Raw genomic sequence first — 13,976 nt, forward strand, 5'->3', positions numbered from 1 at the left:
GCAGGGGTGAGTGGTCCTGTATGTGGCTCGTTGGTCTAGGGGTATGATTCTCGCTTAGGGTGCGAGAGGTCCCGGGTTCAAATCCCGGACGAGCCCGCCTTTTTTTGACTTTCGGTTTATTAATATTAGTCATAAAAGCTTGACACATGAGTGCAAAAGAGAGCCAAAAAAAAAAAAAAAAAAAACAACACACGAAAGGACACGATTAATGTCGACAACCGCTTTACCAGTGTAAAAAGACTTTTAAATCCGAAGTTATCTCCAAGCATGAAAAGTAGGTGTCTGCACGTGAGACGGCAAGTATAATGTGTTTTACCATTTATCATGAATGGTTCTTTATGTTTCTTTTAAATCCTATACATACTCCCGAGTAAAACATTGAGGGCTCGTCCGGGATTTGAACCCGGGACCTCTCGCACCCGAAGCGAGAATCATACCCCTAGACCAACGAGCCAACGCGGTCACCTATATCCTGTATCCTTTTCTAAATGTAGCATTTTCACTCCGTTTTCTAGGACTACATACTATTACACATCTGAGTATTTCACGTAGATGGGGTCAATGGACAATAAAGACACACAGAGCAATTCAATTAACTTCTTTTTATATATCATACATAAGACTGTCTTAATATAATACAAAGGGCATTGTCATAAACACAGCAAAGTCTTGACTAGATCTTACAATCTGTGGATACATGGACTTATCCTTTCCCCCATGCTGTTCAATTCTATAGTGCATGTTGCATGTACAAAAAAAGTGAAAAAATGTGAACTCAAAAATGAAAAGGATAAATCCAAATTAAATAAGAGGATTTCAACTTCTGTCGGGTGTTCAGATATGTCAACAAGTATACGTGTTTGTGTGTAACCCACAAACTGAACAGGCTTATGAACGATGGAACCTTTTTTTTTTCTCCAACCATGTGCTTCTCATATAACCAAAAAGTAAGGTTTGTGATGTACATGCACTTACAATATACCCTGTGAAAATTATTAAGGTTTGAAGATCTAGCTTTCCCTGTTTGATTCAAACCCTACCTCATAGTGTTGTCCTGATGTAGTCAAGTACCTTTGCCAAAAGGCAAGGTTTTGCCACTAAGAAAACAGGAGTTCCTGCCCACTGAATGGTCACCAAATTGACAAACATAATCAACATACCAGCAGGAGCAAGGTAGTGAGTTCTATACTTCCTTTATTAAAAAAATATAAGTATATACATAAATTCTATTTCAACTATTAAAAAGGGGCTGCATTTCATGACAACTGCTCTAAATAAGAGGTCAATCAGCATGATCTGAAATAGGCGCACACTTACGAGTCACTGCAGTCAAATTTTTTTTTCTTTCAGTCTTTATTTTTGGAATGTTTAGTACCAGTATGAGTGCCAGCAATAAAAACCACCGGCTAATTCTAAATTTCTCAAATTCTGCGGGGTATGAAAAATGATTGCAAATTTGCAAGTATAACCTTGACATCCAGATAAAACTCCAATCTCAATATAGGTAGCTTTACATTTGTGTTTATGGAAAATGCCAAGCATGAATTCGTATGGTGGTTTTCCTTTAAGATGACAACAGCATGACCTGTGTCCTGCCCTTAATTTGAAAGGTGGCTGTGGGCAGGGTTTCTTTTCTCTTTTTTTTTTTTTATATCTAATTTCAAAGCTGGTAAGATGAGCAACAGAAGAAAGAAAGCACTTCAAAATCCCTGATATAAAAAAATAAAAATAATAATAATAATAAATCTGGTAATTGACTGTAATGTTTTGAGGACATGCATTTCTGCCTAGGCAAAGCATGTTATTGTGGGCTGACAGACACCCTTTCCCTTTGAATAGGACAACAATCGTGGGGATCTGCCCTACCAAATCAGAACAATACCATTCAACACAAACTGGTTTGCCACAGTCTTGCTTCACGGCAGAAACTAGCCAAGTTGACCAAATGATGTATGAAAGGCAGCAACACCCTTTGAAATAGTATGATGGGGGCAAAAGAAAAACGACGACACAGAAATAGAACGCATTAGTCTCCTTTGTTTTGTGTTTTTTTTTTTGTGTTTTGTGTTTTTTTTTTTTGTTTTTTTTTTTAGTTGTTTTTTTTTTTAAACCATCAGCCTCTATCTTGCTACTCCGGAGCCTGCAGAGTAACTACCAAATTCTCTAACATACCAAAGTTTTAAAAGACTCCCAAAATAATCTACCAATTAATATGGAAACAGTTTTGGTAAAACGTTGCAAACAAATCTGGCCAGAATACACAATAGCCAACGGTCTCGACAACGGTCTCCAGTTTTGCTAAAGTAATATATTGCAGCTGTTTGTGTTGACGTTAAAATAAGATCTTGATAAACTTTGCGTCAAAGTGGTGAACTGCTACATTATTGGTTACAGACACCTATATGCTATAAAACAACTGCTTTGGTATAAAAACATATCCAAAGGGAAAATAAATTCTTGTAAAATTCACAGCATAATTTGAGGAGAAAAAAGGCAGTCACTTAACTCATTTTTTTCTTCAGTTTCCATGTTTTGGATGGAGAGACTTGTGCAGGTGGTTCTGATGAGGAACTACATGCAGAAGGGGGGGAAAAAAATAAAACATAAAAGGGTAGACTCTGGAATAGTTCTTTCCACTGCAAAATCCTTAACCAGTAAATTTCAAGGAATTAATGTTTAGGAGGTTGTTGTGTACAATAAGACCCTGTTATGTGGGGCCCTGCTGAAGACGAAATCTTTGTCGAGAAAGGCCTCAAATTACCATTCGTGTTTACCTTTTCTAAGTTGTTTTAATTTCTTTAAAGAATTAAGGGCTGTCTAGAGAGAAAAATAGAGAAAAGCCATCTTAATTCAAATGATAATGTCCAGCTCCATCCCATTCCAAGTCCATGAGTCATAAGGCCAAAGGGTTATCTAGAACCAGCCACTGACTGTCTTCCTTTCACTGGGCTGGATCCTTTCGTCTCCCACGCCCATCGCTGCTCTCGCCTGTGCCGGGCCCGGTTGCAGCTTGCAGGACTACGGGGCCTCTAGGCCTGAGGGGTGGTGCTTCCCTCTTCTTGGACCCCGGCTGGTGCCAGTATCCACCTGCGGGGTCTCCTCTCCACCCGGCCAGCACACGCATAGGGACTCCACTGCTATGTGCTCCCCTTTGACAGAGTTACACAATACCAACCAACAACAAGAAATATCACCGCAAACACTTCCCCTCATTGTCAAGCTACAGGATTTACAAGCAGCTTTTTACGTGAAACTTCACAAAACAAAAAAAGGGCAAAAATAATTAAGAACCAGTGAAACAGTAATGTCAGGCAGTCCATGGTTTGAACCGAAGGAGGACGCCAAGCATTTCATCACCAACAGCTACCTGCAAAACAGCTTCAAACTTTGCTCTGAAATGCTCCTTAGAAGATTTTGCCACATAATACCATATGGTGATTACTTGGTGGTTACATGAAACTGGTGAAATGGTAAAATGGATGTCTCAATCTCACTATGGTTATTCCGCAGTATTATTTTGTGCCTAATGATTGCAAAAGAAAAACTGGTGAAAATTACATATATACTTTTTAACAAAGGTTTATCTCTGTAGTAGCGGTTCAGTGATATCTCCCTTCTGACGTGAGCAGCTTTTGTTCTCAACACACCTTGTAGTAAAAAACACCACCTTAAAAATGACGCACAGGGGGAACACACAGCAAAATGTCAGTGCAGTCACGAGCTGGCCATAGAACTCTGCTGCACACACACTCCAGTCATTGGAGACTCTTCCCGGTCCATGCCCTGCCTCATGCCCAGGTGGCCTTCCGCTAGGTAGTGGGCAGGCCCTGTGTTCGTTCCCATGGAGAATGCAGGGTGCGCTGCCATGCCAGTCTCCTGCCGTGGGTTCGAGAAGGCACCTAGCCCCATGCTCAGCCCACCATTCTGACCAAAGTCAAGGGCTCCAGCGGGCAAATGGCGGAGCTGGTAGGCCTGGTTGCCATGGTTCCCAGTGGAAGAGGACGATGTAGAGGAAGAGGAGGCAGAGGAAGACAGGGAGGTCATGGACAGATGGCCATGAACCACCTCCATGGAGTCCTGTGTCGAGGAGCTGTGTGTCGGGGAAGTGTAGTGGCGTGGGCGTGGACGTGTAGCCATCATCTGCCCATGGTGGTGATGAGTATGTGAGTGGGGATGCAGGGCCTTAGGGTGCTGAGGTGGGACATGGAAGGTGGTCTCCTGGACTGGGTGGGTCTCTCCAGTGACTGATTCGGGTCCGACGCCACCTCCCCACACCAGCGGTGGTGGGTAAGGCTGTCTTGCCTGTCAAATAAGAAGAGTCAGTAGTGGAATACAGCTAAAACCTTTCTTTGAGAACATAAACTAAACAAAATAAAAATTCACAATTCAGGAACTATGACCATTTCTGACGAGTAATACTAATAATAAAATAACATGTCATACATGAAAAATAAATTCAAGAATATTTTTGATGAGTGAAGGAAGTCTTGTATGACACTAACAGGAAGTCATTTGTATGAACTTTAAAAAAAAAAAAGCTATTAAGTTTTGGTTTAATCAACCAGCATTCCAAGAACTTAGTACAACTTTTTAATTTTCAGCTACCTTACTGACCTGTGGGCAGAGGCTGTCACCATCCATGGCAGGCATTGCCGTGCCGAAATGTCCTCCACTATGCAAGTGGTGATGGGTAGGGTCTGATCTGGCTCTGCCACTGGTACTTGTCCCAGATGATCCTCCTGAGTTTTAAACAAAACAAAAGCCTCAGCAATTCAAATATGTCAAATTCTGTCCCACACAGCTGTATGGGTTTCATACCATGTTGTTTTTCTTGGTCATTTTACTTGTGGTAAGAGTTAAGAAACAGTTTACAAAAACCGCATTTTACCAAACAAAGTCAGCATATTTTTTGGTTACTTAACCATGTTACCTAATGCAAGAACATACAGATGTACACATATTACTACTTAAAAAGGATTAACACTGCACCCAGAATCTGTAGCTGGTGGCTGTTACCTGAGCTAGAGGAGGTGCTGGAGGTGGTTCCTGAAGACTGGGACTGCTCTAATGCGGGGCTTGTAGACACACTACTGCTTGTATTGGTCCCCTCATCCGCAGTCTTCTTGAAGAAGCTGTGCTGCAGGGCATAGTAGGGCTGGATGCGGCTCTTAGGGTCATAGTCCAACATCCGGAGGATCAGGTCCTTGAACTTCAAGTAGTCAGCAACAGCATGGCCAGACTCCCCCGCCCGCCGCCCACCTGGACCCCCTGTCTCCACACCCAAGATGGAGTGGAGCTTCCGCGAAGCTGGAGGCTTATACTATTTAAATCAGAGGACCGTCACATTAAAGGCAACTCGTGTATCACCAAAATCTACAGTAATGATTCCAGAACATTCAACAAAACAAACTGTGGCAAGAGTGCATCTGCACAAAGAAAAGAGCTCACCCTTTTGCCATCTTTGGTCTTCTTAACACTCCATGTACCATCCGAAAGCTTCTCAAAGAACTTCCTGGCTTTTGGGGCTAGGTCCATTATGTGATTAGGCGGGATACCAAGAACCTCAACTATTTTGTTCATCTGGTCCACCTGGACAAAGTGTTAATAATAAAGTTACTTCCTGTCATGCTGACAGAAAGGAATATTTGACAAAACCTCTGACATTTATACTTGCAACTTAAAGCAGACTGAAGACTTCTTATTAATACATTAAGTTAAATGTCAATCTAAAGATGACTATTCTTAAACATTTATCTGACATTTTAAAGAAAAATGTAAACATGAGGTGAAAGCTATTGCTATTTGTTATCATTAGTGGCGTTACAGCATAGAACAAACCTAAGAAGTGTTTCACTTTTTTTTTTTACCTCGTTAGCTCCGCTGAACAGAGGTTCCCCAGTGTGCATCTCTACCAAGATGCAACCCAAGGACCACATGTCAATGGCCAGGTCATAGGGCATTCCCAGCAGCACCTCTGGGGAACGGTAGAAGCGACTCTGGATATACTGGTATATCTACAAAAAGGGTAAAAGAACAGGGATAATGAGACCTTTTATCTAATATAACACCAAGTGTTCAGGGGGAAAAAGTTTATGGCACACTTCCCAGAGATATTTTTTTATATATGTTGATTTGAACTAAAGAAAATGGTAAAAGTACCCTTTGGCCCAGTTGGCATGAGCTGCCAAAGTCCACTATTTTGATGGCACTCCTCTTGGGGTTACAAAGGAGGATGTTCTCAGGCTTCAGGTCACAGTGGATGATGCTGAGCTCAGGTGTGGCCAGGAAGAGTAGCGCCGTGCATAGCTGCTGGGCAAACTTCCGGGTGAGATTGAGTGAGACGCCACGGAAGTTGGTATTTCGGAGCAAGTCGTATAGATTGTAGGACAGCATCTCAAACACGAGGCAGAGGTGGTTCCGAAACATGAAGTGACGCTTTAGGTGGACTGCAGCAAACCAAATTGTACCCATATGAGTCAAATACAGAAAAAGCCATTTTAACTTCTTTGATATGTTTTTTATGATCAGATGCAAATTTCAAGAGTTGATTACCAATGTAGTACTTCATCTCGGTATCATGTTTGTTCATGAGCTCTAGGAGCCGCACTTCAATCTGGGCTTGATTGAGGAAAGCTTTCTTGTTCTTGATGATCTTAATGGCAACCCATTCCTGCTCTGCTCGGTCATATGCTTTCACAACCTAAAGATGCCAAAAACAACAAATATTATCGTTTCTGAAAATTACTTGCCGACTGTTAACCACAGCTAAAAAACCTACAGCTGTTGCTTCACAAATCTTCTGGTGATACAGATGAAAAGTAAACCATAATTTTCTCATAAAAACCTGCATTTTCTCCATGCCATGATTCAAATCATGTGTATATGGTGCACAATGTATAAATTAAGCACCTGTCCAAATGATCCTTTTCCTATCAAGGAATCAATCTCATAGCGGTCCATCCACTTCTCCCCATTCTTGACGATGTAGTCATAGTTGTCATCGTCATAGCCGTCATTAAAGACCTTTCTCTCTTTTTTGTGACTGGAGTCTTCACCCTGACCCTGTTGGTGCCGTCGCTTCTTTTTTGCATAATACACCTGTAAGTTTAAAAAACAGTTCACATAAGTTTCACTGACTATTACAACGTAAAAAGAACGCCAAACACTTAAGTATTCTTTTTTTTTTTTAAGGTGCAACAATTCATCGCTTTAATAACAAAATAACAATAAATAGAACAAAAAGGCTGCCAGATCAAGGTGACACCTTCCTATATCTTGTTTTGTCTGTGCATCATTTCCAAATTCTTGATATATTAACACAATATCACACATGACAAAAGAAACAGTAAATATAAAAGTATATACAATTCTACTTGTAAAACTAACTGAAACATGAAGTAGAACAATAAGAATACCAGCTTATTAATTTCAAATTTAATTATTGCAGCTCTAGATACATGTAATGAAAACAAAACTAACCTCATTGATGTGTTTGTATGTTTTGATAAGGTCAATGGAGAGCTTCCTCAGGGGAGCTGAAGTTGGGTCACGAAAGCACTGGGGCATGTGCCTCTGAAGCATCACAAAAGGGAAATAACAGCATTTTAGGGGGGGAAAAAACTATACACAGCAGCTCTGGATGATACAGCTTAGTGTTAAAGGGCTATCATTAAATGCACTATAATTGATTTTGCACAATATGACATGAACAGAATGAAGAAAACATTTGACAAGCAGCTACTCTGCCTGGTGACAGCAACAAAAGGTGAACCGGATTTTAATAAACCACAAAAAGTATTGCCGGGTTAAGATGAAAGGAAATCCAGGAGGTGGAGAAGGGTAGGGTTAGTGTACCTGATTGGCAGTGAGCTGTGGTGTCTGGTCGCTGTACGGTAAGACCGTAACAGATTGGTCAGTGCTTGGCTGGTGGCGGTCACTGTACTGCTGGTGCGTATGGGGCATTGGAGCAGCCATCTGAAGACCAGCAGTGTGTAAAGAAAAAGAGGGCGCAAGCCGGACGGACGAAGGTTTGCATGCTGAAGTCTCTCCTCCTGGAAGAAATTAACACTCTTTTGAGTTGCAAAATTAACTGATTCAACATTATAGGTAAGAAAAGAACAAAAAAATGTAATAATCTTGATTTGAAACTATTTTATTACCTCCTCCACACAAGAGATGTGTGGCCAAAAAGACAAAGTAAAAATATATTTTCTACTTACTGTACAGACAAAATACAAATGGCCTTTTTGTTTTGCTACTTAAACAGGCAATGCTTCCCTTAACACAAAAAAAGAACCTAAATTTAGCTTTGGGAAAATAAAATACGTATGCAAATTATACATTTCTAGTGTTTATATGTATAGTGAAATAAGATCGTTCTTTAAAAAAAAAAAAAAAAGAGGCAAAAATGATGTTGAGAATAGCAAGAATGAATACATATTTAAGAGAAACGTCAGGTTAATACAAAGTGTCTTTTGTTAAACATTTAAAGGAAAAGAAAAAAAAAACAGCATTAAATGATTACCACAAAATAAAATACAATAGTAACATATTAACCTTTGTGAAGAAAAAGGAGCAAAACAGCAGGTTTAACAGTGAAAAGGGGTGAAAATAAAGCATCTCCACACTGTACAGTGAATCATCCTTCATTTTAAGCCAGAAGGAATCAAAAAATTATTAAATAGCATGTTCAGCTATCAGCATCTCTCACCAGACAACACAATTCACCAGTGCTACACAGTAACCACTATTCAGAATCCCAGCAACAGCACCTAATTAGCATAGCCTATCACCACAGAGATACAGCGTGATTTGGCAAGCCCATCAATGCACAGACCAATCACAACGCAGTATGCAAATAGCCTACTTTTGTTGCCAGGGCAGAGCTGCTCCCATTTTCCAATGAGAAAACAAGAAATAAACAAGAAATAAAATTGAACTTTGGCACACTTAGACGTTGCTTTCAACACAAGAGCCTGACAGCAAAATAGCTGCACAGCCCAAAACCTGCACTCCATCTGAGAGCGTTACAAAGCTGACCCAGCTTTCGAAAAGCAAGAAAGAAAAAAAAAAAAAAAAAAAAAAAAAAAGCACATCCACTGACAGAAATAAGAGGAACTGTAAGAAGATGGAGCACAGTCAAACACTATTTGAAAAGTAACACTTATTTTTCACTTTTATATACATATATAGACACACTTTACAACATATTTTAAATTTAAAGCACTTCCATTTGTCATAACTACTTTGTTTTACTGCTTGTTCAGTTCAGACAAAAAAAAAACAAAAAACGAAACAAATTTTAATTACTTTGAGCTCTGCAATGAAATAATTGCAATGAATTAAATGGTAAATTCTGTACTGACAATTCTTAATTATTCATCCTTACTTGACTTTTTTTACCCCCCTTAAGAGAGTCCTACAAATTTTTGAGTCTGAATTTAAAACAACAACAAAACTGAAAGAAGCTCCTAGAAGAGCACTACTTCCTCACCAAAGGGTTAAGGCTTAATATATGGCAGCTAACCTGGATGCATCTTCTCCTGTAAAATTTCATATCATCCTGGGAGGAGAGTCCAGCAGCAAACCACAACCCACTACAAAGAATAAAAACAGAATATCATCATTGTGCATCTTTGGTGGGACTTAACTTCATAGTGGTTAAACTTTTCATAAGAAGGGACAGAGAACTGCTAGACAGCAGAAGACACCCCAAAACTTTAAGAAGCTCACTTGGGGTAAATGTGTTACTGGAGGGAGTTTACAAACAGACCTCAAATTTGAAAATTTCAAGCTACTTGTGCTTTTACTGTAAAGATAGTTAAGACCCAGGAAATTACATATTTGAAATACTTAATACATATAGTTCTTGTGAAACTTCTAAATAGTTATATCACAGACATTACCTAAAACAGGATTTGCATTGTTGTGGATCTAGAAGAGCACTTGACCTCCTCTCAGAATGTTCATACCGATTTTAAAAATATAATCTAAATGGGGTGAAATTAAATACACAATATTTTAACTTAAAATAGCCATCTGCTACTGAGAACCCAACTGGCCTTACTGCCATTACTGTTTTGACGAAGAACTGAAAAAGTTTGGTTTGACAGAAATTCACAAACACAATGGCAGGCATTATACTAACAAAACTAAGAGGTAAAATTGTCATTTAATTAAAAAAAACGACAAACCACACAGGGGAAAATATCAGCTCTATTTTAACACAAAGCCATTTTGCAAGCGCACTTGTGGCTCTTTAGTCTCCCCTAAATGTCTGATTCTTGTTAATTTTCAGTACTGACATATGAACAGTTCCTTTCCTGGCTCTAGTCATTACGGCATCAACGGGCCTATTTAGGTGTAAATATAACGACAGCTAGCTTGCTATTACTAGCCGTATCATATCATAAGTGATGGCTAAAGACCTCTATAACAAGTCTGCGTGTCATCTTCTCACGCCCAACTGATTAGATCCATTCCAAAGCTGAATCAAACGAAACCAACCCAAAACAATTAAAAGCCTAACGGTCGTGTATAAAGACCGTCGCCGGGTAGCTCTGTACTTACAGATGATGGGGTAGCGCTCGTCATGGTTGGAATTTAGGAAGCATATTCAGTGTTAATTTGCGGCCAGTCTTGCTACATATCGTTCGTGTATGTGACTCCCAATTCCACGCATAAATGACAAACGTATTCAGGCTCACGTTACCGTTAGCAGTCTAACTAGCTAACGCTGTCGTCGTTAACGTTACCCTGAAAACTGCAGGACAAGCAAGCATATCTCTCACCAATCCAGTGTTAACGTTAGCTAGTGACGCTGTGTGTGCAGCCAGCGGGTTGTGGGGCCCATTCAGCTGGTTCGTCAACAAGTCAGCGTTAACCATTAGCCGAGTTAGCCGATTTAGCTACGAGGCGTTAGCCTGGTTAGCTTCCGCACTCCATTGCTGTAAAAATAAAAACTACACCTCTGCAAGTAATATAGTTAGACAGTAATTCACAACGGAAATATGAGCCAGCAGAGCAACATTTTCTTCAATCCTACAATGACAATCTAATATCGCAGGGCTAGCTTTAACGTTAACACTGTGCCAGCATGACTCTTCGTCTAAACCCACACAATCCGCTGCACCCCTCTCTCTCTAGGTTAGTCCAAAAACCAGTTCGGATGCTGTTTCTGTCTGACATTAATAATCAGTTGACCTACTGACTGAAAGCAAACGTTATAGGTGGCTCCAGCGGAGTCGGCGCCGCCACAAAACGTTAGCTAGCCGCCATACCATAAGCTACCTTTCTCAACTTCACGATCGCGTCCATCATTGTTAACCATTGACGTTACACACAACATATACATCCACGAAAGCGTTAACCTGGACGCTTTCGCAATGGCTTTTGCTCACCTCTGATGGCACGATCTTCATTTAAAGTCCAATAACCTGTATGATGAGGAAACTTATCCAGCTTGAGATTCTCCCCTCCCTGCACGGTTAGCGAGTAATGTTAACGTTAAATCCAATTCCCCCGTCCTCTGACCGGCTAAAATAATTCGCCAGTCAGGTTCATTGCGCTCTTCATGTCCCAAGCACTGTGGAAAAACATCGCCTGTCGAAGAAACTCTTGACTAACGTTACTATCAGCTGATGACAAGCGACATGCTAACGATAACTAGCACGCATAACTCACCAGCTAACCTTAGCGAGCTGGCTAGCTAGTTGACAAAATGAACGCAGCTAACATTGGCTAGCTGTAGCTTCTGTGGCTAGCGTCAAGCTAACGAATCTAGCCACCGCTAAATAAATGTTCTGCCAAATTCAGATTTTACGCCGTCTTCGCAAATTTGGCGCCGGCCACTTCGACAAACACGAGAACACGGTTAAATCCGGAGTATTTTAAACGTGAAACGGAATCCGTGTCCTCTGGTAATTTTGGTTAGGAATTTTGTGTCAATTTTCACAAAATGGCGCGCGGTCCAAACCTGCGCAGTGAACCGGCCCGGTGGACCAGAGACACGGACAACTGAGTTAGTGCGGCGCCGCCTAATTATTTCAACTGTGTTAAAACGTCGGTCTCTTGATCTTCTTAATCCGATCCACTAGACGCATTTCGATATCCAAAAACGTCAGACATATATCCACTGACAGCATTATTCCGGCGGGAAGGGAGAACATTTGAAAAGACTGAGCTGGGGAAAAAAACCCTCCTGACAAAATGGCGATGCTCTAGCTTGTTGCCATGGCAACTGTCAATCAAAAAAAAAAAAGGTACCCGGATGTACCAATGACGAATAAGATCTAACTGGCCCGCGTTACAGGACACACATAACTCCGGTGGTGTCCCTGTCTGTCTTTTTCCACCGCGTTTGGCCTGTTGCTATCAACCAGAAGAGATTCAATATTTAGCTGTATCTTTGGACGGTTATTTTCACCGTCTAAAGATACAGCTTCGTACAGCAATATAACCACAAAGAGATTCTAGCTCAGCCAACAAATGGTCATAACAATAACAAAAGGTTAATAACGTGTAAACGTTTTATTTCTTTAATATCTATCTTTGTTAAAAATAGTCATTATTAGACACAGTAATGATGAAATGATGAAACTGTTTAATAAAGCATACACTGTAAAAAGTTTTGGGGAGTTGCTGGAATTCCTCACTTCACAAAATGGGTAAGTTAGTAGGTAGAATCTTTAAAAATTTTCACTGAACATCTTTATTAATTATTAATTAAATCTGTTTGCTAAGCAAAATAATTAGCCTCCTTCCTGATTTTTCGGTTTCTCTTCTTTGCATGCATTCACATCTTTCAGATAAACAAAATAATTTTAAGATTGTTTTAATTCGTTGGGCATTTTTCAAGCATGAGCGACTTTTTTAAGGGCATGCAAATCTCAGTCAAATTTAGTCTTGAACTTTCACTAGGTCACTCTAAAAACCTAATTTTGTTATTTTTTTATATTTCAAATTGTCCAGCTGCATAACCCAAGTGCCCTTGATCTTCATGGCGCAACCTGATTGCTGGACATTTTCCTCATGGATTTTCTGCAAGAGAGCAGAATTCATGGTTCTATCAATTAGGGCAAGTCGTCCAAGGCCTGAAGCAGCAAAACAGCCACAGCCCATCACAATACCACCACCATGTTTAACTCTTCATATAAGTTTCTTTTTTACAAAAGCCTCTGCTAGTTTTATACCAGATGAAATAGAAATCAAACCTTCCAAAGAGGTCCGCTTTTGTCTTTTCAGTAAACCAAATATATTTTCCCAGAGGTCTTGGGGATCATTGGGATGTTTTTTGTTGTTTTGTTGTTTATTGTTGAATCATGAACTCTGACCTTAACTGAAGCAAGTGAGGCCTGAAGTTTGTTAGATGAGTTTTTCTGTGATTTCTTGGATGAATCGTTGATGTGCTCTTAGAGTAATTTTGGTAGGCCAGCCACTCGAGGAAATGTTCATCACTGTTTCACGTTTTCTACATTTGTGCATAATGGCTGTCACCGTGGTTCACTGGAGTCCTAGAGCTTTAGAAATGGCTTTGTAACCCTTCCCGGACCTATAGACGTCAATGACTTCTTTATTTCTCAGCTGTTTCTTTAGATTGTGGCATGATGTGTTGCTTTTTGAGATCTTTCAGTCTACTTCTCTTTGTCAGAGAAGTTCTGTTTAAGTGAAATAGGCTGAAAGATTCACTGGCATTAATCAGGCCTGGGTGTGGCTGGTGAAACTGAACTCAGCTTTCCAAAACCAAAATGTGGTTGATCACAGTTAATTAATGATTTAACAATGGTTGTCCACACTCCACCACCAGCAGCTCTATGTACAGTGGAACTCAGTTTGAGAACTACTGTGGTTGACTGCATTCCATTTTTTTTCTCTGTTCCTGCTAAAGGTTCACAATGAATGGTTAAACCTTTTTTTTACTGCCTGGTTATTGTGGCCAGACAAATTCACTATAGCAATGATATTAATGTTGTTTTTTC

The 13,976-nt window shown here is 40.2% G+C and overlaps 1 protein-coding gene and 2 non-coding genes across 5 annotated transcripts; 1 reads left to right on the plus strand and 2 right to left on the minus strand.

Annotated features, from left to right (window-relative positions):
- The first annotated feature begins 24 nt into the window (after nucleotides 1-24).
- Nucleotides 25-96, plus strand: trnap-agg. Its single transcript has one exon. It is a non-coding gene; the product is annotated as a tRNA-Pro (tRNA).
- Nucleotides 97-382: 286 nt separating this feature from the next.
- trnap-cgg lies at nucleotides 383-454 on the minus strand. Its single transcript has one exon. It is a non-coding gene; the product is annotated as a tRNA-Pro (tRNA).
- Nucleotides 455-587: 133 nt separating this feature from the next.
- dyrk1ab (dual-specificity tyrosine-(Y)-phosphorylation regulated kinase 1A, b) lies at nucleotides 588-12,230 on the minus strand. Of its 3 annotated transcripts, none has more exons than XM_040009696.1 (12): nucleotides 11,400-12,230; nucleotides 9,527-9,596; nucleotides 7,855-8,051; nucleotides 7,480-7,572; nucleotides 6,910-7,098; nucleotides 6,553-6,700; nucleotides 6,160-6,446; nucleotides 5,868-6,014; nucleotides 5,449-5,589; nucleotides 5,017-5,320; nucleotides 4,615-4,739; nucleotides 588-4,302 (listed from the first exon to the last, which is right to left on the minus strand). In XM_040009696.1, exons 2-12 carry the CDS (start codon nucleotides 9,534-9,536, stop codon nucleotides 3,715-3,717), a joined length of 2,229 nt encoding a protein of 742 aa, XP_039865630.1. In that variant the 5' UTR covers nucleotides 9,537-9,596; nucleotides 11,400-12,230; the 3' UTR covers nucleotides 588-3,714. The 3 variants fall into 3 exon arrangements, with proteins under 3 accessions (XP_039865630.1, XP_039865627.1, XP_039865628.1); XM_040009693.1 differs by lacking the exon at nucleotides 11,400-12,230 and adding an exon at nucleotides 10,570-11,393; XM_040009694.1 differs by lacking the exon at nucleotides 9,527-9,596.
- Nucleotides 12,231-13,976: the final 1,746 nt, after the last annotated feature.

The sequence above is a fragment of the Simochromis diagramma genome, unplaced genomic scaffold, assembly GCF_900408965.1.
Source record: "Simochromis diagramma unplaced genomic scaffold, fSimDia1.1 OVJJ01000344.1, whole genome shotgun sequence".
Lineage (NCBI taxonomy): Eukaryota > Metazoa > Chordata > Actinopteri > Cichliformes > Cichlidae > Simochromis > Simochromis diagramma.